A 26,380-nucleotide genomic window follows, 5' to 3' on the forward strand; every position below is an offset into this window, starting at 1 on the left:
CCAATGGGGAAGGTATGGGACTTAACATGAAATATGTGGAAGAAAATTTAGGGGAGGCCTTCACAGAGTTAAAGCATGTTGTAAGAGTTGTAATGTTAAATCCAGTAGGGAAAGGGACACTTCTAGTTATGTCATAGGTTAGGGACATTAAAAGGGAAGAAACAAATTTACATTTACTATTAGTTTTTGCTTCACGTAGTAAAAAAGCAAGGAAATATGCACTAATAACCTAAGGAGCACATAACATTTTCAGAAGTGTATTATATGAGTGGTACAACAGCTATTTTTAAATATTAGAACACTTTCATTTTGAAACTTCTAATTCCCTAGTAAAAATTCCACTAGAAAAGCCAGATTGATCCTGTTGAGTCTGATCATGTAACTTCTCTGCTCATAACTCTCCAATCACTTCCTGTCTCACTGGGAATAAAAGCCAAAATAGCTGCTACAATCTATTCTACCTACGTCATCTCTCTGCCTAAACTCCCACCTTAGTCAGAACACTGGCCTCCTTGCTGTTCTTTGGAAACAACCCAGACCTCTTTTCTGCCTCAAGATCTTTGCAGCTCACCTGGAATGCTCTTCCCCTCTATCTCCACATGGTTGACTCTCTCGGCTACTTTAAATCTTTACTCAAATATCACCTGTTCTGAATGTCTCCTCCCCTACTCCCTGAAAACCCCACCTAAAAACTCCAATAAGGAATTTCTTATCCCCATTGTTTACTTTATTTTTCTCCAAGGTATTGCCATTCTAACACAGTATGTTATTTACTTCTCATTCTGTCATCTGCCAATAAAATGTAAGCTCAAGGAGGCTCTTTGTTTTCATATATTCTGTTCAGAGATGACTTTGAAGTCTAGAACAAGGTCAGGCACAGAAGAGGTACTAAATAAATATTTGTAAATGTTAAAGAAAATGCCAATCAGTGTTTATATTTAGGTGCTTCTTGTTTCAGTAAATTGTGTTCTATAATGTTTTGTTTTTGTAGTCCAAATAGCTTTTTCTATTTTACCTTATAACCATGTACAACATTTTATGTTTTAAAGAACGAAATGTTTTTCTTGTACCTTACCTCCCCTTGAGCTTTTTGTTTCCCACTTTCTCACAATAGTACTGATTCTAGCTGATTCCAAGAGTCTGATCTGTCTGGGTCTCCTGGTGAGAATTTGGTTAAGAGGCAACCCAATGTGCCCAAATCGTTCCGTTCTACGAACAGAAATATTGATAATACACTTGTTTGGGAAATTATTGAGCAATATGCCCACTGAAAAAGTTTTATTTTCTTTGGTTTTGTTTTGCTTAAATCACAAACTCTAATAGCAGGATGACTTAAGTAATCGCAGTCTAAGAAAATGAGATAAGGGAGCTCAAATCCTTTGGTCTACAACTGTTAGGGCAAAATCTCTAGCATCTGTCTTAGGGCTGACATACTTGAGACTGTGGAGAAATGGAACAGATGGGAGGGATGGCTAGGTTTTACACCAGGACTGTGTACTACATGACGGTAACTCTAGATGTGCTTTTCCTTAACCTGAGAGAAGTATCAATTGTGTAAAAAAGAACAGCATTGAAATTTCCAAAGCATATTGCATTGCATTATTGTTCTCAATTATAAAATAATCTGCACCATACAAAATTTACAAAAGGCATATATCTGGGCATGTTGACTTGAGAGAGAAGCAATGCTAGAAAAATAAAGCAATGTGGGCAATGCTATAATAGTTGGAAATAACTGAATTTAATACATGATGATATGCTAACAGATTATTAAGGGTAGCATTAATTACATAAAGGCATGCTTATTCTCATCAAGTTTTGGAGTTACTGTCAGAAAAATAGTGATCTGAACTGTTTAAGAAATACTAAATGACAAACTGACTTGGCACAAACAAGCCTTTTGGATATACTGGTGTTCTCTGTTCAACCTGTCCATGTATGGAAAGGGATTTAGTCTGGAATGGATTTTCTTTGCAGCTAGAATTCAACTTTTTTAAAGGTCAAGTGACAGTTCTTCCAGAAAAAGGACATGATCACTTACCCCTGTACAAATTTAACTCTGAAAATTACTCTCTTTCCCTGTAGGCCTGAACCATAATTTAGTGTGTTTTTAAAAATAATTTCAGACAATCAAATATTTGACCATCTTTTCCCAAAGGATCACTTGTGCATCACTAAATTTTGGGGCATGCATTTCAGGTTTAAGATTCAGAATAGATTTTAGAGGACATTAGCAGTACTTCCGTTTAGAGGAAGTGTCAGGCATGGAGGTGTTATCACTTGTGTCAAAACACAAACAAGAAAAGTACTAATTGCAAGAAATAGTTATTTTGAATCAGTACAACTTCTGAATCATTGTGCATTTTCAAGAAACACTCTTCAATAAAGAATGCTGTTAGTATCCTCCATAGGCCTCAAGCTGTCCTATTATTGATATCAGTAAGTTACTGTGACTAGAAAGTGACATTTTAGGAGGCAACATGTGAGCACTCAGGTCTGTGAATAATTTGCAAGCCCATATCTAAATGTGCAGAGGGGAGGCTGCACTTGCTATGCCTGAACTGAAGACAGGAACAAAGGGTTGCACACATTACATAAGGGCATGCTTATTGTCATCAAGTTTTGGAGTTACTGTCGGAAAAATAGTGACCTGAACTGTTTAAGAAATACTAAATGACAACTGATTTGGCACAAACAAGCCTTTTAGATATACTGGTGTTCTCTGTTCAACCTGTCCATGTATGAAAAGGGATTTAGAAATGACTAGACTCAAAAATTTCTAGATAAAAGATCAATAGGGTCTAAAAAACGTAAATAAATCAAGAGCATTTGCCAGGCTTCGGATTTCTAACTTTTAATCCAGGCTAATTAAGCAGGTGGGTGCAACTTTGGTTAAATGACTAAATCCAAATGGAAATGCCTGGATCTTCATTTTTAGGTTTTAAGTCTCTCCTTAACAATTGCAGTTGTGGTCTAATTCGTATATGAGTAGGGTCTCTGGCTCCCATCTCTTGCATTTTTATGCCATCACATGCCTTCCTGCCTTATCTCCCTACACACTTTGTCCTGATTTTCATGATTCAACAAAAATGCTTCCTTTCTGCATCCATCCTTCTCTTGCCCTGGAGGCCATATTTACCACTTTCATACACAGGCCCCATAGTTCTAAGCAATTTTCTCTATAGTATCTTTTATGTTCTATTGAATTTGTTGGTTCACAAGTTGTGATTCCCAACTCCATGGGCTTAAGAGCAGAGACTTCATATGCTGTGTGTCTGAGTTGATTAGGGGTTCAGTCATCTAATTTTTATAGACTTACTATGTGCCGTCTTTTGTCTTCAGCAAGCAAAGAATAAAGCCAAGTGAATCTCTGACCTCAAAGACCATACATTCCAGTGAAGAAGGAAGATTTGTATAAACACATATACACATAAATAAACAAAATAAGTTGAGCCACTGTTATGTGTTCTACAGAAGGTAAAATAGACTAAGGTAGTAAAGTAGGCAATGCTTATAGTGTTCTGGGGACATAGATGTCTATGACAAGGCAACATTTGAGTAGACACATATACATTGAAAAGTGGCATGGAGTAGGGGTATGGTGGAATATGTTTCAAGCAGAAACATAGTATAAAATTCCTATTAAAGGAGTGGAATTAAATGTTTGAGCAACTGATAAAAGCCAAGAAAGGCCAGTGTGACTGGAGTGAATTGAAGGACAGGGGAGTTGGGGTTGGAGGAAGACGGAATTGGAGAGGTAAACAAGAGAAAAGTAAGATCATGTTGGGCCTTGGGAGCTGAAAAGGAGTTTATTCTAAATGTAATAAGAAGCCATCAGATGGTTTAAGCACAAAAACGTAACATAATTTGTACATTATAAAGATACTTCTGGCTCAAGCACGGACTTGAGCCAGGTCAGAGTTGTGAGAGATAAGGATACAAGTTAGAAGGTCGTTGCAATTTTCAAGTAGAAGATAATGGTTGCTTGGCACTGAGCTGTGGCAGTAGAAGTGGTGAGTGGTTATTGGAATAGGGATTGAGGCATACAGCATACATTCAATAAATTGTAACTGAATGAAAGAATGCATGCCAAATTAACTTCTTACCAGCTATATGTTTTTTGGCTACGTACTTAATCTCTTTGAGACTCAGTCTTCTCATATTTGAAGATGATTATAAATTGATCTCAATTTATAAGAACTAAATAAGATAATATTTACAAAAGCACCTAGCAGCCAATATGTATTCAATAGATACTAATTTCAGTTCTCCATTTTTTCTTTTTTTCCCAAAGCAATTCATTGTATGTGCTACCATCAGATTAGCCTCCTTAAAGTAAACATTTATTAGCTTACTATATAACTCAAATTTCTATAATGGTTTTTAATTTACTATTGAAATAATGGCCTTCAAGGTCATTCTTGATCTGCCCCTAAATTGTGTTTCCAGATTTACCTATTGTATCTCTTCTCTCTAGCTATAATGGATACCCACCATTCTTTGCACTTTACCTCTTCTGTTCTACTGAATTTCTCTCCATTTGGAATGGCCTTTCCTCAATTCATACCCTTCAAATCTTCTCCATCCCTTGAGTGATGCCACTCATATCATGTGCAAGACTGTGGTAGACAGTTCACTGTATGTACACAGGCTTATTTCCTCTACACCATAATCCCCTGCAGGCATGAGCCATGTCTCACTATTTAAAATTACCTATTAGACAATCCTTTCCATAAATAGCTATCCTATTGGCAACCATATTGAAATGGTAAAACTTGAATTTGTTAGTGTTTGTATTTGCAATTGTGAAAAATGAAATTAGTTACTCAAAAAAGTCACATACCAAAGGGAACAGTATGTCTCCTCCTCATTCTTCCCAATGTGGGTGGTTTATCTCTGTCAGTGAAAAGATACTTTATTCACAGACCGCTTACTTTAGCATGCTATTCTGGGACTGCCAATTTGTGGTATGACTGTCCAAATACCATACAGCACTGTCCCCTCTGTCACTTATGATGGCCATTTCATTCACCTTCTATTTGATGACTGTCATTTTCCCCTTCATACTTTCTAATGCCTCTTCCTTTACTTTCTACTGTCACTGACACCACAGTTTTTTCTCAGCCTTTAATTGGTCCTTATCTCCAGGCTTCTTACACTGATATTTTAAAAAATCTGCTTGGAAGACAGACTTTATAGCAGAGTGGGTGACAAAGTGACTCCTAAAATCAAATCGCTTGAGCTTGATTCCTTTGCGCGTTCTTTTGGGCTGTGCATCCATAACAAGTCACTGTATTTTGCTGTGGTTCAGTTGCCTCATATGAAACCATGAAGCTGATAATAGTACCCATTTAATAGGGTTGTTACGAAGGTTTCATAAGAAAATATGTATAATGTGAGTTAACAGATTACTTATCCCTAAAGAGGCGGTGGATCAATAAATGTGAGTTTCTCTTTCTTTCTTTCTTTCTTTCTTTCTTTCTTTCTTTCTTTCTTTCTTTCTTTCTTTCTTTCTTTCTTTCTTTCTTTCTTTTCTTTCTTTCTTTCTTTCTTTTCTTTCTTTCTTTCCTTTTCTTTCTTTCTTTCCTTTTCTTTCTTTCTTTCTTTCCTTTTCTCTTTCTTTCTTTCTTTCTTTCTTTCTTTCTTTCTTTCTTTCCTTTTCTTTCTTTCCTTCCTTCCTTCCTTCCTTCCTTCCTTCCTTCCTTCCTTCCTTCCTTCCTTCCTTCCTTCCTTCCTTTCCTTCCTTCCTTCCTTCCTTCCTTCCTTCCTCCCTTCCTCCCTCCTTCCTTCCTTCCTTCCTTTCCCTCCTTTCTTTCTTTCTTTCCTTCCTTCCTTCTTTCTTTCTTTTTCTTCTTTCCCTCTTTCTTTCCTTCTGGTTTTTTTTTTTTTTTTTTGGAGTCTCACTCTGTCTCCCAGGCTGCAGTGTGGTGGCGTGATCTCGGCTTACTGCAACCTCTGCCTTCCAGGTTCAAGCGATTGTCTTGCTTCAGCCTCCTGAGTAGCTGTGATTATAGGCACATGCCATCACGCCTGGCTAAATTTTTATATTTTTAGTAGAGATGGGGTTTCACCATGTTAGCCAGGCTGGTCTCGATCTCCTGGCCTCAAGTGATCTGACCACCTCAGCTTCCCAAAGTGCTGGCATTACTGGCATAAGCCACTGTGCCTGGCCAGGTTTTACTTTCAATAATTATAGCACTGTCCTCTAAAAACCTTTCAGTGTTTCCTCAAATGTCTAAAGAATTATCTTTAATCTTCATTACAAAGATATTCGTTTAATCTTGATTTAATTATGTAATTACCTTTCCTTCTAACCAGAATTGAAAAGTACTTTCACGGTTTGTGCATCACCAATTCCACCTTTGTAAATACCATTTCCTAGAGTGGATAACTTGACTGCTACTTTTTCAACTATCAACAACCTTGTTTATTTAATTCCTGGCTTCCCTTTTATATGAAATATTTTGTGATCAGCCCAATCTACAATTATCCTTTTTTCCTTTAAAATATGTCAATCTCACCCATAGAAATCATTTTTTTGTGCCTGAGGCATCATCTCCAATCCAAGAGAGTAAAATCCTGAAAATTAGAGTTTGTCTTCAAACTGTATCATGCATCTTTCTTTGGATGCACTAGTCAAGAACATCTTTTGAATGACTGCTAAATTATAGTCCAAAAAAACTCACAATGTTGACAGTCACCTAGGATCCTTGATTGTAGGGCATTTTTAAGTATTCTATATTTTTATAACTTCCAACTGTTCATTGCATCTTAAAAAGAAATAAGAATTCTGCATCACAGTTACCCAGGTTGGCTGCAGAAAAAGATTAAAATGTCGTATCTAACATTCAGAAAGACATTTGGTAAACTGACTGAGTACTGCCAAAGCTTTTGTTTAAGCCCTTATCATCTGACGATGATGGTGATGGGCTCCTAGAGTCTCTCTGTCTCTCATTTGGTAACTTCTCCCTTCCAACCTCCAGTGAGACCTTCCCAAACACAAATCTTTCTTTAAGACTCACCTGCTTGAAAGCTTCCCCCATTGTTCTCAAAATAAAGGCCAAATATCTTATAAAAAGACCCTTCATGATCTGACTGTCTCCCTGGCTTTTTCTGCTCAACCAACACTGAAATACTTGCTATTCCCCAAATACCTCATTCCATTTTACTCCTCCATGACTTGCTATCTGCCCTTTTCTTCTGCCAAGAGCATCCTTCTTTACGTCACCATCGTAACAACTCTAACTTATCCTCCAGACACAACTCATACTTAATTTTTTCTATTAAGATTCTAAGTCCTCTCCCAGGCAGAATGAACTCTCTCTTCTATGCAAATACCAAACTTGTATATATTATACTTGTACTTATTATACTTTCACTTAAAATTTAAAATACAATCTAAATAAAATGAAATAAATTGTATTACAATTTAATACAGTAAGTGCTATAATTGAGATGCATCTAATGTGCTCTCCTGTTCATCTGAACCACTTCATATTCTTATGAGATGTAATATAGTGGTTTGAAAGAGCAAAGGTTCTGGATGCAGACAAATTAGGCTTTGGATCACACAAAACAATAACTAAATGTGCATTTATCACTTACTATCTATGAAGCACCATCCTGTTTTTATGTGTATTAACTCATTTAATTTTCATAATAATCCAATAAGATACATATTGACACACATTTGCAGATGAGAACACTGAAGAACAGAGGCCACTTGGAGTCATGGAACCATTGAATTGCAGAATCGAATTTGAACCCCAATAACCTGTCCACAGAGTCAGCTCTCTTAACCGCCATGCCATCTCTTAGCCAATTAACATTTCTGAAATTTTTCATCACTGAAGAATAAGGATAATAGTGCCTTCCTTATTTTAAGTGTAAAATAAAATAATGGTCTCCTACTTTTCTTTCTTTTCCTATGGTTCATTTATTTTTAGAAGTGGCATACATTTATTTGACTTCCTGGTTAATATATAAGGTCTTTACCTTCTTATTGTCACACATTTCAATCCTCAGCATTATAAAAGAACAAACGAACTGTGGCTTTTCTTTTCTTGTTATTCCCTAGTAATATCAGGTTGTACATCTTGGCCAGAGAAAAGTTAGCCTAGTTTAAATGAATGAGATAGAGAAGTTGAATTTGTTGCCATTCATTTCATTTCAATTGATTTTGTAATAACCATACAAAATAATTCTCTGGTTGAAAAATTTACCTTCAGAGCTACTGATTTACTATGGCACATAACAAGTACTTATTGATAAAACCAGAAGAAATAAATATGTGGCTTGATAAGAATGAAGAATAAAATATAAGTCAAATAATGTGACAATATAAAATACTTAGTATTGCAGCACAGAAAATAAATCTTCCTTACACAATACTAGCAGGAAATGTGCACAGACTTCACACTGTTGTTAATTGTAAAATGTATATTGTTCCACTAAAATTCAGCATTCAAGAGAGTAAATAGGATGTAACCTCCTCAAATTTCAACCAAACAATGGGCTTATTATTCAGGAATCCACACTTGATTAAGTCTGTGAAAACTAAAACTATGTATTTGAGAAGCTAGTTGAAATTCTGGTCAGCAAATGCGAATACAGTATGGTGCCAACTCAATTATTTTTTTTTAACATCTGCAAGCTGAACATGTATATCTTAGTTAACATAATTATTCTAAACAGAAATATGTTACAAATTCCAATCAGCTGCTTCAGAAGATTGATTACCTAACTATACATATTTAGCTTCATAAAATTAAGTTTCAAATTCAACATTAAATTTGAGTTGTTTTGAAAGCACAGCATACTGTGATTTTGCGTATGTGCAAGTGCAAATGTGTGTGTGCCTGTGTATCCTATTACTGCATATTTTCACATTTGGTGAAAATGTATGAAAATCTATGACACATTTAAGTAGTGTTTTATTCAGATTCCAGTAACACACGCTAGGCTGTTTAGATTTCAAATAATTTCATTACATTGAAACCAAAATTCGTTAATATTGAAACCTTTCATCTTCAAGCTTCTCTGAAATATAGGGCATAGTCTCAGGAAAGAAATTTATTTGTGAATTGAATTTGGATTTACATAATCTCCTTCCTTACTGTGTTTTGAATTGAATTATTTCCAAAACCATTAAAAAGGTATAAATACCCCCCGACACACACACACACATACACACAAATATGATTGAATCATACAATTATTTATGCTGTTATTGAAAATGAGAGGGGCTTATATTACTCCCCATTAAACAATTTCACTTTTGCAAGACACCATAGTCTGTACATGCCAGTCACTTCCTAATAGTAATTGGATAGTAATTGGGGACCTACTGGAAAATATTGTAATTTTTCAGGTTATATGAATACTATTTAGATTAGATTGCTCTAGTGTTTCATCTAATTTTATACCGTCTTTTACTCAGTTTGGAAGTTTATAGTTTGTATGCTTCTGAAGGTACACATATTCTCTCATACTGTTGTAGGAGATAAGTAGATAATAATATTAGTAAGTACAAAGAATATTTCAGTCACTCAGGGGCATGTAGCAAATAAGTGGGGAAGATGGAACTTAAACTCTATCTTCTGATTCCTAAGTCAGTACTCTTTTTTCTTCACATCTTCTTATGTCATCTTCACTATGTTGTACTATCTTCCCTGATATTATATTATTCAAAGCTCTCTTTTAGTAATTGTACTAGGGAAATGATGTTGAGGTCCTAAAATGTTTAAGTCCGAGGAGCACGTGCAAGATAATAAGAAACTGAATTTTAGAATGAAGGCCATTATATCAGTTTCTTATAGTCCATTAATAAAAATGCATCATTCATTCATTGTTTTTCAATATTTCATTCAATAAGGAATGTGAGGAATTAAGTTTTATTTCTTGAAATTATTTTCCTCGGCCGGGCGCGGTGGCTCAAGCCTGTAATCCCAGCACTTTGGGAGGCCGAGACGGGTGGATCACGAGGTCAGGAGATCGAGACCATCCTGGCGAACACGGTGAAACCCCGTCTCTACTAAAAAATACAAAAAAACTAGCCGGGCGAGGTGGCGGGCGCCTGTAGTCCCAGCTACTTGGGAGGCTGAGGCAGGAGAATGGCGTGAACCCGGGAGGCGGAGCTTGCAGTGAGCTGAGATCCGGCCACTGTACTCCAGCCTGGGCGGCAGAGCGAGACTCCGTCTCAAAAAAAAAAAAAAAAAAAAAAAAAAAAAAAGAAATTATTTTCCTCAGAAAAATTAAAAATCATTAGAAAACAGAAGACCGAATTTACATGATGACATGAAAACTCTGCTTTAAAACTCAATGTCGAGAACATTTGTTATTTTCAAAAAGAGTTTACAACATTCATTTGGCCAACATCATTGACTAGTACTCTAACCACAACCTGCCTTGCATTTTTAAGAACACCTTACTAGAGCTTTCCTTAATTCCTCAGTATTGTAAAATATCCTAACTGAAGCAAATACTGCATCACTAAATCATTTAGTTAATGGCAACTGAAACTTAACATTATATTAAAAATAATATAAACCTTACTAGTTAATAAAGTAATATTATAAAGTAAATGAATTTATATTGGCACACAAAATATTTATATAGCCAACTAGTAATACTTTTCATAGTTTCCTGGATAATTGTATCTCATTGTAGTCATTTTATTGATAGAAAATAACACTGCTTTAAATTTAAAAGCAATACCTTCTTCTCAGTCCAAAGTGTTTTAATAGCTCACCATGTTACAAATGCAGTAGTCTACACCAATCTAAATATTATGCATATTTTATTTTACTTTTTTACTTTGAAGCCAAATTTGTGCTAGGAATAGATAAATACTCTAATTTTAGTTCAAAGAGAAGGATTTAAAATTTGAAGCCATTAACTGAGTAATTCAGGTTTTTAAAACTTTAGAAATCAACCAGTAGTACAGGAAACAATGGGAACAACACACATTCAACCAAAACCAAGGATTATTCTTGGCTCTCTATTTGCAAAAGCTCTGCAGGAATAACAGCATTTAACCCTTTTCGGATATGTGCAGTTCTATTCGTTGATGAATAAGTTTGTCTCTTGAACATAACACAGGTGGAGCATTAAGAAAGGTACAGGCAATTCAGACAGGCAGCACAATCAGTAGTACCTGAATGGTCTGAAAGTATGACTTGAGCCTAGCTGCTTGCCACATTGACCCGTTAGGGAATTACTAGAAAACTAGGGGGAAGGCAGTCTAGAATGTTTTTGACATGTATATAATAAAACGGAAGAAATACAAGTGCCCGAAAGCTCACATAATTAATTTAAATATGAACATTTCTCTGAACCAATGATTCCTTTTTACTGTGTGGAAATAAATACACTTCACGATTTTCATTTCAGGTCAGAGGCAGTGCAGCTTGTGTTACAACTCAAAAGAGTAATACTTTGAAAAAAAAAAAAAGATGGTGCTGAAAATAAACATGTTCAGCAGCCATTGTGCTTCAACTTACCCAGATGTGCTTTTCATGAGATGGAGAAGGACGGATGGAAAAGAAAAGCACACAAATGTTAATGGATACAGTTCAATCCAAAGAAAGCCATGGAATAAAACAAGAGCATTATTTCAGATGTGAGAAAGCTCAGATATGAGAAAGACATGGTGCCATTTTGTATTTCATCATGACACACATACTCACTGCGTCCAAAAGCATAGTCAGGCTGAGGGTAGTTCTAATAGTTGACCAATAAGTCTATGTCTTGAGTATGAGCCACTCTGAAACATGCATGACCACATTTTCCCAGCCTCGAGTACATCCCAGGAGGAAATCAAGGAATCTTGGTAAAGGACATTCTTTACCTCAGGCCACTTCCATGTTATTTTACCAGTAGAAACAATAACTTATTAATTGGAATTTGGATTTTTATTTTTATAAGCCACTGCTAAGGCCCAAGAAGAAAGAACAGCAGACATGTGAAGAGGCAGCAACTTGAAGTGAAGAAAGTCCTTCCTAGTTTGATGAACTGAAAACCTAGATTCTAGTTGTCATACACAATTTGGTCAAAATTATTAGCAGATTCTGGTCTTCAATTTCCTCATCATAATCCCTAGCAATAGTAATGGGTAAAGTCCATTCCAGATCCACAATTTATTTTTCCAATCAATGCTGTAATAATAATTACTATTTTGGTAAATATGTATGGCTAGTAATCAGAACATGAGAAAGTGTAAAAGTGTTCTATTCCTCTTCTTCCGTGGCCACATTACTTCCTCCTCTATTTTACTGGCAAAATAAACATCAAGTTTGTGCCTATTGTGGCTTTTTCAGTAGTAGAAATATTTAATTATTTGAATAGGTGTTTATAAATGTCTTTTGGAAAAAGTCCATAAATTATATTGGTTCACCAATATTACCAGAAATCATCACTAAAACAACATTGATAGATATATTGCTTTTGAAGAACCCTTGCTCCCTGGATGTAGCAGAGGCATTGAGAAAATATGGAAGTTAAATAATTCAACAAAAATCCATGAGAATATTGTTTTAAAAATATATTACAAGCATAATAGCCTAATTATTAAAAAATAAAATTGTTACTACAACTCATAAAATATGTTCAATATAACAAAATAGAAAGCAGAAATTCCTATGTCAGAAATTAGGCAGGTTAAAGCATCTCCTTTTTTATTGAACAATTATTATAAAGAAAAGATTGATGTGCAATGGAACACCCTGCACGTGCCTCCTCTCAAGGCATTCATTCAGAGAAACCACGTACTTTTTATTAAATTGGCACTTTGAAAAAAAATGCATATTTTTGGCCTTAACTCCACAGCATCTGTGGCAAGCTCCTTAAATTTTCACATGAACAAAAACATAAATGTTCAGAAACACTGGCATTACACTGTCTCAAGAAATTTATCGTATTTTTCACATCATACACCCCACAGAAATGAAATTAAAACCAAAAGGATATAGTTTTTAGATGTTTAAAATGGTTTTCTTGTCAACATACCTGTGAATTCTATGATGGGTTCAGAAAAAAAAGGCAATTTCTCAGGTTTCCAAGAAAATTGCCAAAAGCATTTGGAACTAGTTATCACCATGGACAACATAATCTTTCTGAGCCTACTAGCTATCTAGGAATCACTTTCCTATAAAACAAGCTGATTAAATTTGCAGGCAGTAAAACAGTAATATTTATCAGATGGTCCTTCATCATTTTTTAAAATAAAAAACTTAATCAGTATAAATACCTTAAAATATAAAATATAAGAGAAAATACGAAAATAAACAACACAAATTTAAACACAAGTTTAAAAATTTAACTGCTCAAAAAGCATTGCAAAAATTTCTATTATTTTGTTATGAATTTATTTATTTTTTTATGAATTTATATAAATTATCTGATTTCTCATAGTTTTTATGAACTTTCTTCTCTTCCGTAGTAAATAAAGTTAAGAACAATTTCAAGCAGCTATATCACTTTAGAATGTTAAGAATTTCACCTCATGACTTTCAAACAAATGTGTTCTGCAAAAGACAAAAATCTATAGTTATAAATGACCCACATTTTGTGCTAATATATTATAAACTTCATATAGGAGGTAATATACATTTGCAGAGAAGTTTTTTTCTGATTAATTTTTCTTATCGTAAATATTGATGCATTCTTTCCTACAGATATTTATTTACAGTAGCATATGGCCTCATTATTTTTCTCTCCATTTCAGAAGTGTCAAGGCTATGTTAATAGTGAGAGAGATTCTGTCAAGAATAAATATTCTTCAGTTAAAGACCATTGTGAGTAATAGGCAAGTAAGTTTTAATTAACATGAAAAAAATAGGTTATGTTACCATCTAATGAATGAGATCAGATGCAATTATTGACATTATGTTTTCCTTGGCAACATCAGCATATATCCAGTCAGGAGAAGAAGAAATTACCAGCAAACATATGTCTTATATTTCAAAATGAGAGCCTTCAACTTTTCAGTTTCCTCACCTTGATCTTCCAGATCTCCTACAATTGAATGGACCTTCTCCTGTTATAAACTAGTCAATTCCGGATAGAAAACTTCAAATAAGAAACAATTCATTAAAAGAGTTTTACGTTTGGAATATAATTGACTCTTGCTTTGTAAGGTTCAAGTTGATGATTCAGAAATATTTTTAAATCAGTTATTAACACCAAATTGAGTAGTTAATGGCTGGTAACTGAAATGGAAAAGTAAAATGAATAAATATTTTTTAATAGGTGAAAGTTGAGAATGTTTAAATGCTGGTGGGGAAAAAAAAAACAGGAGCAGAAGTTGAAAGCAAGGGGGAATTCAGCACAAAATGACTAAGAAAATGGAAAGGGATGATCTGAGTAAGAAGAGAATAGCCTAGTTTTCTATAATAAGACACATGGGGCAAGTGTTAGTATATATTTGGCATCAAGCAATTCAGGGCACTTGGATGGTTTCTCTCTCTCTGTCTCTCTGTCTCCTTAAGCTAGAATGTAAACTCATCAGCAGAAGATACAAGTTTGAGGAGAGTGGAGGTCTCTAACAAGAGTTGCAGAGACCAGAACAACATTAATGAAATAAAACTCTTGGGATTACTAGGCAGTGCTGAATTTCACGATAAAACTATCTCTAATTTCCCTGCTGTAATTTTCTCCAACAGCACAGATGTGCCAAAATGTACACATGGAGAAAAAAAATCTCGTTGTTGGGTGTGGTTGTTATATGTAGATGTGACCAAATGAAAGCGGAGTGAAGAAATTTAACAAATTTTGAGGGTGCTGAAATTACGGACATGATCTAAGCTAAACAAGGAGAGAGGGGAAAACAGAAAGGGGATAGTGCACTGGTAAAGGATAGAGGTTAAATATAGATGATAGAAGAAAAAGTTCATAAAGCAAGATCAAAGGTGGGAAGACTGTGATTAGCAAGAAATGAGATGCTTGAATTGGTAAGTTTGAAAGAAGCATGATTTGTGGTGATGACAAGATTCAGAATAGTACCATGAAGAGTGTCTGACTTGGGGTAGTGAACAACACTGGAAGCAATAAAGTTATAAAACCAAAAGGTTAGTTTGTGAATGGGTGATCTATGTGGATATCAGAGCATACCAGGGTGATGTCAAGAACTGCTTAAAATTCCTGCTTAAAGACAGATGATGGGACTTTACAGACAAATATTTAAGCATGTTTCTAGTGATTCTTCTAAATGAAAGAAATGGTTCAGAAGTTTAAGTGTGGTTCACCATCACATTAAAAATAACTTTTCTTTAAGTTAATATTGACTTCAAATAACTAAAGCATTTGAGACTACTTAAAGGAGTTTAAGAAATCTTTATCGCTCTAAGAATTTTGTTATTCATCTGCCTAGCAAACCCAATACAGTTAAGCCTCAAATTAAAATTTCAATTATGGAGAATCTGAACTAAAGATATTTAATGTCATGCTTGTGTATGTGTGTACAAAAATATACTTAATACACACACACACTTCATAGATATATGAAGTCTTTTTGTATTGAACTTTTTATCTGTAAAATCCCGGCAAGAGAGAGATTATACATAATTACTGCCCTTCTTAGAAGTGTGGAGACAAGAGACACTCGGTTCATGAATGGCTCATTTGAAATAACTATGGGAAGAAACTAAATTTCCAAAGATCTTATAAAAAATACTATACAAAGCTTATATAGGATTTTATATTAGCAGGAACAAATGTGGAAAATTCTAGATTAAGATGTCAGCATTATATTTAAATGTACTTTAATTTGATTGTTTTCATTTAAAAAGCCATAATTATTCTTGCTATTAGACTCTCTCTTGTAAGTTTTACTTGAATGAATAATTCAGATTGATTCAAGCACACATTTAAATTCTTTACATGGCTTATTTATTCGGGAACATTAGTATGATTATATGTTATATCAAACACTGGAATATTATGTGTGGTGAATTATATCAGAAAAAATCAATTTTATAAAGCATCTACATCTTCTGTTTTGAAATCCTCCCCACCCCCACTTTTTAAAAGCATGTTTGGTTTGAATACATTTGTTGCTCATTTTGAAGGATAGGGTAGGGGCAGATAAGAAACTAATTATTCTCTAGAGGAAAAAAAATGTGCTACCCTTTCCAGAGTACAAAGAAACTGGGGAATTCTTCATTCACTCCCTATTTGGACCATTAAAAGTTATATAGGATATTCTAGGTGCAGTTGAGATTGGACTACATATTCTTTAAATCAAAGCCCTATTCTTAGATACTAAATAATTCCAAGGAAAACTGGGCTCTGGAGATATACATTTTTGTATAACACAGTGCCTGGAAAGCTATATTTCTTGATGCATAGAAGAAAATAGCAGTTTTTACATTAAAAGCTTTGTGAAAAATATTAGAGATAGTGGATGTAAAATGCATAGAACAGTGCATTGCCTAGCACATTATAACTAATCAATGTGATTATTATGTAGATATTACATATAAAATAGATAACATCATTAGCATGCAAAAGATGAGGAAAACATGAAGCAGAATATATGCACAGAAGGAGATAAAAGTAATCAGGAACAAAAAAAAAATAGATAATAGGCATATCAAGACCATGAAGTGCAAGATGGGAAGATGGGAAACAGAGAGATAAAGCTGGTGAGGTACACAGGGAGCAGATAATGTAGGGATTTATGGACTACATAAAGCCATTTGAAATTAATTCTAGGGCTGTGAGGGAGTGATTGAGGGGTTTTAGGCAGCTAAAAAATAAGATTTAGATAGGTCTCTTTAGCTGAAGCATGAATAATGGATTACAGGAAGGCAAGACTAGACTAGAAGTAGAAAGACTATTGTAGTATGATGGCTTGAGCTGGAGAGAAGAAAATCAACAGATTTGAGAGGTTTATAAAAATGCAATTAACTAGATTTGGTAATAGTACATGGACGTGTGCAGAGGAAGAATTAGGACAAGGAAGAACAGGAGCAAAGAGGAAGCCCAGGTTTCAGGTTTGGTCATCCGGGTAGAAATCACTGCCCTAACTCCTATTATATTTTTTCAGGTTTTCTTCTTTATCCTAGAGTTCTTTCTTTGTCCAGCTTCTGTATATGCATTCAATTATTTGGGAAATGCATTTTAAATACTTATAATATGCCAGCGTCTATATGTTAAAAATTCAAAGATCCTCCTCTGTTCAGTTCTCCTCTGAATTTTATAGGGAATCACAGAATCTCAGGGCAGGGACAATTTAAAAAGCATGTAGTACAAATTCTCAGCCAAAAGGTGAATCCTCCATAATCCTATTATGTACATATGCCTGTCAGGTCTATATTAGACATAATTACAGTGAACAACTCCCTTTCCAGGTGGTCAATTTTTTCTTCCTACCTTTGTGATTGTTAATAATTCTCTTACAGTCAGCTCAATTTATCTGTAGTAACCCCTGACTTCTGGCCCAAGGTCTTATCACAAGGCCATAAAGAACACGTTTGGTTGTTCATTCTCTTGGCAGCGTCTATATCTTTGTTCTGTATACACCACATATTCCTATTTCTACTAGTCTTTGAAGACATGACTTTGTGTCATCTCACTAGGATGGTCATGTTCCTCTGAACATATGCTGGTTTTGATACATCTACTTTAAGTATATTTTCCAGAAATGAACACAATACCCAGCTATAATCTGGCAAATGCATAGAATTTTGACCCTGTTACTGCTTTTATGGATATTGAAAAACATTAAATTATTTGTCAGGCATTGCTCATTTGCCTACCTTGTAGAAACTTTTTTCGTAGGAGCCACAGGTAAATTATATATGTTCCCCTATAGAAGAAATCAGTAAGTATAGTCCTGAAGTTGGCTGCAGGAGTATAGAAATTCCCATATAAAATTTCATCTTGTCAGATTTGGATGCCTCTGTAAAAATCATCCTTAAGCATATTCTTTATCTAAAAACTGAGCTATGCCTTCTAGCTTTGCACTTTGCCAAATCTGATGTTCTTACTTAAATCATGTGTGAAAGTGCTGGGTTATGCCACCTTCTTTTTCACTTAGTCCTCATCAATTCATTTGTGAAGCCCCTTTGGTTATTTGTCTTTAGCTGGGAGAATGTCTTGTAAATAAGAATATTAGGGTGACTTTGGGTTTCTGACACTTTTCTCATTCTCTACAAAGACTTTAAAAAGTGATCATGAGCCCTGAAATACTTAAATGCAATAATTAGTTTTCATGTCCATCTCTCTACAAGTTCTTTGAAGAACAGAACTAGGTAATTCAAATATCAGTAATTTAAAACATTTCTTGGGACATACTGAGGAAAAGAATGAAAAATTATCATTTTCATGTTCTACTAATATTAATCTAGGATTTATATCAATTAAGATAAATGATATGAATTTATTTAGAAAATGACATTATCTTCTACTGTATGTAACTATCTTGATTTTAATTTTCGTTTACTAATTTTTATTTTACTCTTTCCAGATCAAAAATGTTTCTCCTGGCAGAAATGATGGAGACAGCAGAGGGCTTCTGCTCTACTCTTTGTGATATATTCACATTGCACTGCTGGCTCAAAACAGCAACTCTATTCCTTTTGTGCTGTTTTCCTTCCTCTAAATAGATCAATATATCTAAATATATGTAAAAGAGAGCACTTTGGTTTCCCTTAGCTTTCTTTTTACTAACAAATTTCAGTGCATTTTGACCCTTATGCTTTGGATATTATTATTACTTACGTTCAGGGAATTCTTATAATTGTCCTTGGTTGGAGCTAGGCAGGGCTATGCATGATCACATGGCAAAGCCAACAGCAGCTCTATTTTAGTGAAAACAGAGGAGACAGGCTTCTGGAGTTCCAAGTAGGAAACTGGGACACATTTTCCCAGAGAAATTTTGAAAGCATTGGGTTTAGGTTCTAAAATGTTGTATATTATTATATTCGTTGAATTAGTTGCCCAGGAATTTTCCCACAGTAATTGTGTCTGTACTAAATAAACCCCCGACTAAAATAAACAAACGGATCCAAGCACAAATACCTGTTCCAAACTAGGCCTTAAAAGGATTTCATCTAAGGACTTTATTTTTGGAATGGGATGAAGGAGAATATATGTGTTTGTGACAAGGCTGGAAAAATCTCTCATGATATCTTATTGTCAAAGTTTTGGGAATATCTTGACTCTATTGCCTCTGGAATCTGTTGTTTCTCTAATCTGTGAGATCATCTAATATCATGCAGGTGAATCCTTCTTTTTGCTTTATCTACCCAGAGACAGTTCCTACTGCATGCCTACAAAACAAATTTTTGTGGGGGAAGCACAGACTTTTACTTTCTGTGTATATAGAATACTTAGATGGGAGTATGTACTCAGAGCTTCTAACACATCTTACAAATTAAGTTCTGGATTTAATTTGACATATAGGCACTTAACAAAGATGTATTAAATGAAAGAATGTTGTGAGTTTCTGTGATACCTTTACATATAAATATTTTCCATGACATATATTTTGCTTACAGATATGTACACTCTGAACCTGCCAAACGCCAAAGATTAAAAGTGCAGTCTCAAAACACATTAACGATTACACACTGAGGAGACCCTCAGGATTGTGATGGGAATAAATTAAGTAAATCTATAGAGCTTCGCTTTTATGTCTTTGATATTCTAACATAAAGATATATTGGTAGTGATTAAGTGTGACTGCTTTGCTCCAAGGATAAACTGCTTCTCGGGAGAGGATGCTGCTGATAGCTGAATCGGGGTGTTAATTTCATTTTAATGATATCAAAAAATTAATTCGCATAGGAAATCTATTTTCCTTTAGCAGTCTTATCCATTCAGAATACATATAAAAGTCTAACATATAATAATATACTATCTATATTGTAACTAAAGATTGAAAACGATGTTAGTCAGTATATTAACATTCGTATGATATCTTTCAACTTAAGTTACAAAAATAGAGAAAATTTCAGCATGGATATATCCTGTACCAAAAAAATTATATAATGTTAAGAGGCAAGAGAAAACATTAGCAGATAAAGAATTAAGCTAAATATTTCACCATGTATATTGCTGGAGATAAATAACTATTCAGTGGATATTCTGTCAATTTTAATATGTTCACTGCCTGTTCAGAACTGTCTTGAGAATTAGAGAGGTGAATTACTATTGAAACAGACATCCTCATCTTTAATCCCAGCAGTCTGTGTAAGACTAAGCTTCTTGGAATCAAAGTTGAGTGTAGAAATGTGAATCCTCTAGAGTAACAGATGTCAAATAGTTCAGCCTAACAAGTCTTCAGTTTGCTAAGTATAAAGTAGAAAAATGAAACACAACATTTGAATAGACACATACTTATGGCATTTCTGAACACCAAAGATAAAGCAAAAGTAAATTTAAAAAACTGTCAGAGAGAGAGGAAAAAGAAATCCTACATGCTATATACAAAAGAATGGCAATCAATTGATCATTAGCCATAACTAGAAGCAAGAAGAGCCATAACTTCAAAGTTCTGAGGACAAATTATTTTTAACCAATAGTTCTATATTTTGGGAAATTATCAACTGATGTTAGGTGTAAAATATATTTTCAGGTCTCTAATGACTCAAGGAATCTGCCACTTGCCCTATCATCACATTTCTAGAGATGCTGACATGTGAAACTGGAAACTAAATATATTCCAGGGGAGAAAAGTAAGAAATATAATGAGATATATAATAAAAATATAATTAACACTGATGATTCAAAACTTGCTTAAGCAAGAATGTTGATGACATTAAATTTTATTAATTCCCTTCTAAGCTCTTAGTTCTTGATGCTAAAGTAACAGATTTATGAAATTATAATAACGTAAATGTTATTTTTAATATTATGTGGTGCTTATACCTGTGCAACTTGAAAGTCTGTGATTAACCAGGTCTTTCTGTGTTAGGTGGATTTAACTATTTGGGGTTTCCAGTTATGCTTTTTTTTTTCCCCCACTATTTACCTAAGCCAGCCCTTTATTGGAAATACGGCTGACAGTTTGATTTTTAATTGACAGTTTTGTCAGTCAACAAATAAATTCTGAACTTAGGCAAAGAAGAGAGTTTCTATTTATTGTGCCCCAAAATACCCAAATATAGTCTCTAAGTACAATTTGTTGAGTTGGACCTCATTCAGAAACACAGGTTTTTTTGGGGGGCTGGCACATGTAGGTTTTAAGTCTTAAGGGACCATCTATCATTCCATACAGTGTGACTGTAGCTCACTGTAACCTCGAATTCATGGGCTCAAGCAATCCTCCTGTCTCAGCCTTAGGACATGCACATGCCATGATGCCTGTCTCATGTATTTTTATTTTTTTGTAGAAATGGGGTCTCACCCTGTTGCCCAGGCTGAGTCTCAAACACCTAGGCTTGAGCAATTCTCCCACCTCAGCCTCCCAAAGTGCTGGGATTACAGGCATGAGTCACCATTACTGGCCTGTGTGGTTGGCTTTAATCAGCCTTCCTGAACAAGAAGTTTTTAGGTTAAAACATAGGCTGGAGAGCTAAGAATGGGAAATACGTTCTTAAATATGAGGTGAAAGGTATAAAAGAAAAGGAGTGAAATTTTCAGGTCTGGTTGTTCTAAACGTAACAGTAAAAGAGAAGATGTTTTCGTTAAATAAAAAAGGAGCCTGGAGTTCAAAGAAATCCAACAGAGAGTGATGGATAAGATCTCAGAGAGTCATGGCATCCCCACAGGAAGTCCACATTGAATAAACTATGAAGAATTATAATGTTAATACTGAGACTATATATTGAGAATAAGTGACTCACCCTTAAATGTCAGGAGCCTACAGAGAAACTGCTCAGTTTTTAAAGGGGAAAAACCAAGAAAATGACTGTGAAGCATTCAAAGAATTACTAGCTGAGTTTTAGTTTGACACAATTATTATAGGTTAACTATACTCTACATAAACCTGCTGGAGAAATTTATGGAATTGATGATTTAAAGAAAAGTACAGCAAAGATGGGGCAAAGTAAAGGCAGACTAGGCAGACCAACAATAGATTGACTTTAGGCCGAAGTTACATGTTACTCTGATGAAACAACAGCAATTGTTTAATAACACCCAGGAAGGTAAAGATGGATAAGACAAGATTTTCATGACTAGTGGGTGGTTTAGTAGATTTAATGTTGTTGATTTCCTATTTCTCATAATAAGACAATAGAGAGAAATATAAGCAAAACTAATGCCTGGACCAGAAAGCAAAGAAAAAGGAGAACTAAAGTAGGAACACAAATCTTGTTAAGTTGTTGTAACCTATGTGTGTTAAATTTACTGGATGGTAAGTGTGCCTCAAATTAAACCTTTGTTTAGGACTGCCAAATTACAAATTTCTGAACTTTGCAAGAATTTGGAATGTCTTAAATGCTGCTCTCTGAAAGTAACTCCCCCATATGGCTTTTTAAAAAATGTACCATAATTAACTCCTCTAGAGATTTCTCCCAATTAAATTTAAAGTTACAGACTGTCAATTCTAAATAGCTGCTATCCTAGCAAATTTGAAAATAAGATATTGTCTAGTTCTGGCTATCCTCACAAAGACTACTGAATCTCTGCTATGAATTATGGGATAGTGAGCATAGCTGTGTTAAGTACCAAGCCCTGGAAATACCATTTTGCTGGTCCAGTGGATAGAATTTAGAAACAACTGGTAGGACAACACAGGTTGCGACTGTGAACATACAATCTATAGTGTTCAACATTATGAAAAATGTTGCTTCATTTATTGTTTTTATTTATTTATTTTTAAAATGTACTTAAAATTATTTTTCATCTTGATAGAAGACTAGCAGACATGAAATTTGAACACAGAAAAGAGCATAACTCATCAAAGTGCACTGAAAGAGGATATGGTTTCTTTAAAAAGAAAGAAAATTGGAATTGTTTACATGAAATTTTAAACACTTGGAAAAATTCAAGAATAGGCTGTCAACATTTAATAATATTAATAATTAACAACATAAAATTCAATACAAAAAAAGTTTGAAACCACGTAATTTAAAAGTAAATTGTCTATGTCTAATAAAACTCATTATGTGAAGACAATTTACTCTCTGGTAATCCAGAAATCAAGCCACAGTGATATGAAAGTTCCGAATAGGTGTTAACAATTATTCATATAAGTCTTTGAACACTGGTTGCATATCTATGCTCATAGGGTTATTGCTATGGAATAATCAATAATAAGGGAAATACTTTGGTGCTTTCATTAATTATCTCTGACTTGCCTTGTTAAATCCATTTGAACCTAAATACCATTAATCCATGGGGAACTGTACTAAGAAATGTTAGCCATTTTTGCCTTATAGAATGTTCTTAATATTCTTCTTAATATTAAAACAAGTATTCTACATAATACATTTTACAGTTACATTTTGCCAATACATGTTGCAAAATAAAACCCAAAGTCAAGCATGGTAAGATATTTAAAGGAAGAACTAGTATTTGTTTCTGACTGTGAGGGTAGTTAGTAGTTGAGAAATGAGCCTATAAAATTATTATCAAATCAACCCAACAGTGTATAAGGTTAAAAATAGCTAAACTTTAAATATGTTATTTTAAATTGAAATGTTTACCTTTAGTAGCTATTTAAAAAAAATATTCCAGTTGGTTCTATCAACAACTAATAAAGTATGCAGTGCACTGCCTCGGTATCAGACTTATATGCAATTGTGAAAGCTGTTCAGATTGCCATTCTTAAGTTAAGTATTTCTCTGGGAGAAATGAGAATTAACTTTTAAGGGAAATAAACTGTTTCCATTAGTCAGGCTGGGTTTTGATCATTTATATATTTTTAGACTTGAAATCAACTGCCAACATTTTAAAAAAATTAACAGAGGAAAGTATTTTTTAGAAGAATGTTTTTCTCAATAAATAGTTATGAAATAGAGTATATCACTAACTGGTAGGACTAAACAAAATTAAGACATTTGAAACAGATTATGATAATATTTAAATATATTTTTGAGTGATCAGTAACTAAAGAATAAATATACATTATTGATTATGGCTGAGCATTTGATTGTATTGTAGAAATAATGATGTTCTCAAGGTCATTTTTTCTGGACAATGTTCCTACTGAACTGGGATATATGTACATAATTTTTAGTAACTAACAAACTAATAAACAATTAGGTTAGTGAGTTGTTCGGCAACTTGTAAGTATATAGTTCCCCATTGTTAGTAAACATTTACAAAGCAAGTGAGAAAGCAAAATATGAAGTCAATTGATTAGCCCGTATAGTATAGTCCTAAGAGCCTATCTGTTACAAAATGATTATGAAAGCAGTGAATATTCTTTCATAGGAAAGAAGGAAAATGTGAAAACTAAAAACACAATGTAAGAAATATTTGAGAAGAAGGAAAAGTAATAATCAACCAATAGATTCTGGAATAAAGAGAAATTGATTTACATTTAAAGAACGTGTCCTAAAGGTGCCATTTTGTCAATGAAAATGTTACTATGTATTTTTAAAATGTTATTTCCGGACCTACTTGCTTTCCAACAGCTGCTGCAACTCAAAATTTGCCAATGTTGCAAGTCATTTAAATGTTCCATATTATATATGAATGAAAAGATACACTATCAATTTCCTGACAGATGCAAAACAATCTGCTCTGAGTCTAAAATAAGTTTATATTCAATCAGTCAGAGAAATGTTTCTCCTTTACTCCATTTCAGAGAGTAGATACTTATAATTGCCACGAGAGAAAACAAAGGTAGATGGTGTACTCTCATTTTATCATACCAATCAGGTATTAATTTTTACCATCAATAGGGTTTTGCATTACTTTTAAGGATTTTGAAACACATCCATGGATGGTTACATTGAAGAAACTGCTTATTTCCACCACAGGCCAAATACTGTTATGCTCTTTTAAACAGTAGCTCACAACCAGGAAACATAAGCCCTGAGGGTTTTAGGTAATATCTGGAAAATACTGGCTTCAATATAGTTCTTTTGTTTCCAACCACTCTCTTTTTAATTCCCTGTAAATAACAATAAAGAATTACTAAAAGTTAGAAAAAGGGGGGGAAAATCCCCAAACCTACTTTTTCTTCAGTCTTCGATCCTTCTCAGCTTGAGTTCCGAGTTTGCCTAACCCCAGGGACTCCTGAGCTGCAGCTTCAGTCTCCATAAAGCCTCCTGTGAAGAGAAGTAACTAAGTATTCAGATTATGTTGCATAGGTTGTGTCAATTCTGAAGTCAGGTTGTTAAACGTTTAGTTGAGCAACTGTTTAGTATCGCATTTTAAAATGCTCCTTATATTACTAACCTAACATGCATAAAATGGCGTGGGTACATACATAAACATACACTGAGAAAATGAAAACAAACAGTACCTACGGGGATACAATTTGTTGCACCCAGTGGCAACATAATGAATGTGGCCTGTGCACTGACAGACACTTGAATATACTGTCCCCAAGTCTTAAGGTCTGTTTGTATACTTTTCCTATGGAAAATAAGTGCAAATATCTACACAGTGTGTGATATTTGTTTATTTTTTCAACACGTGAAGTATTTGCAATATTTCACATATAATGGGGTAAATGATAGTCATTGGGTAGGAACTCAAGTATATGTTTTCCGCTACAAGTTGACACAATGGAGAGGCTTTTGATGACTTTTAAGAGCTCTTCATAGACTGCTCCAGGAAATTTATTCTGCTCTACTGGCTGACTCCAATATCCTCTTACTTCCATAACTTGATGTGTTCTGGGAAGGTTCTTGTGTTGTTTTTTAAACTTCATAATATTTTTTGAAAAAATTCTAAATTTCTTCAAAAGAGCTTGATAAAAATAGCTATTACCCAGTAGGTCATAAACTCTCATTTAGTGTCAATATATAATACGTATACCTCATATAACTTTGTAATAAAAAGAGGAAGAAAGAAAAGTATGATGTATTTTATTTTATTTTTTTATTTTTTTTTTTTTTTTTGAGACGGAGTCTCACTCTGTCGCCCAGGCTGGAGTGCTGTGGCCGGATCTCAGCTCACTGCAAGCTCCGCCTCCCGGGTTTACGCCATTCTCCTGCCTCAGCCTCCCGAGTAGCTGGGACTACAGGCGCCCGCCACCTCGCCCGGCTAAGTTTTTGTATTTTTTAGTAGAGACGGGGTTTCACCGTGTCAGCCAGGATGGTCTCGATCTCCTGACCTCGTGATAGTATGATGTATTTTAAACACATATCACAGGATTTCTAAATTTACAAAATTAATTCATAAATTATCTATCCTAATTGAAAAATAAGGACTTACTCCCTATGTGCTGAAGTCAAGCTAAATGAAAATGCTCACTATTTTTAAATGGGTTAAGGTATATAATTTTTTTTTATAAAAGAAATTTAAACTCCAGTTA

The 26,380-nt window shown here is 34.3% G+C and overlaps 1 protein-coding gene across 26 annotated transcripts in view; it reads right to left on the minus strand.

Moving 5' to 3' along the window:
* Positions 1–26,380, minus strand: part of PPFIA2 (PTPRF interacting protein alpha 2) — a 508,974-nt gene that overhangs the window by 42,858 nt on the left and 439,736 nt on the right. For 14 of the 26 annotated variants that reach the window (XM_031651089.1, XM_031651095.1, XM_031651100.1 and 11 more), the window contains 2 exons: positions 25,073–25,166; positions 11,502–11,510 (listed from right to left, as the gene is read on the minus strand). In XM_031651089.1, coding sequence (XP_031506949.1) covers positions 11,502–11,510; positions 25,073–25,166 — 103 coding nt within the window. The remainder of the gene's footprint in view (positions 1–11,501; positions 11,511–25,072; positions 25,167–26,380) is intronic. The other 12 variants (XM_031651091.1, XM_021923311.2, XM_031651104.1 and 9 more) reach the window with 1 other exon arrangement.

The sequence above is a fragment of the Papio anubis genome, chromosome 9 (assembly GCF_008728515.1).
Source record: "Papio anubis isolate 15944 chromosome 9, Panubis1.0, whole genome shotgun sequence".
Taxonomy (NCBI): domain Eukaryota; kingdom Metazoa; phylum Chordata; class Mammalia; order Primates; family Cercopithecidae; genus Papio; species Papio anubis.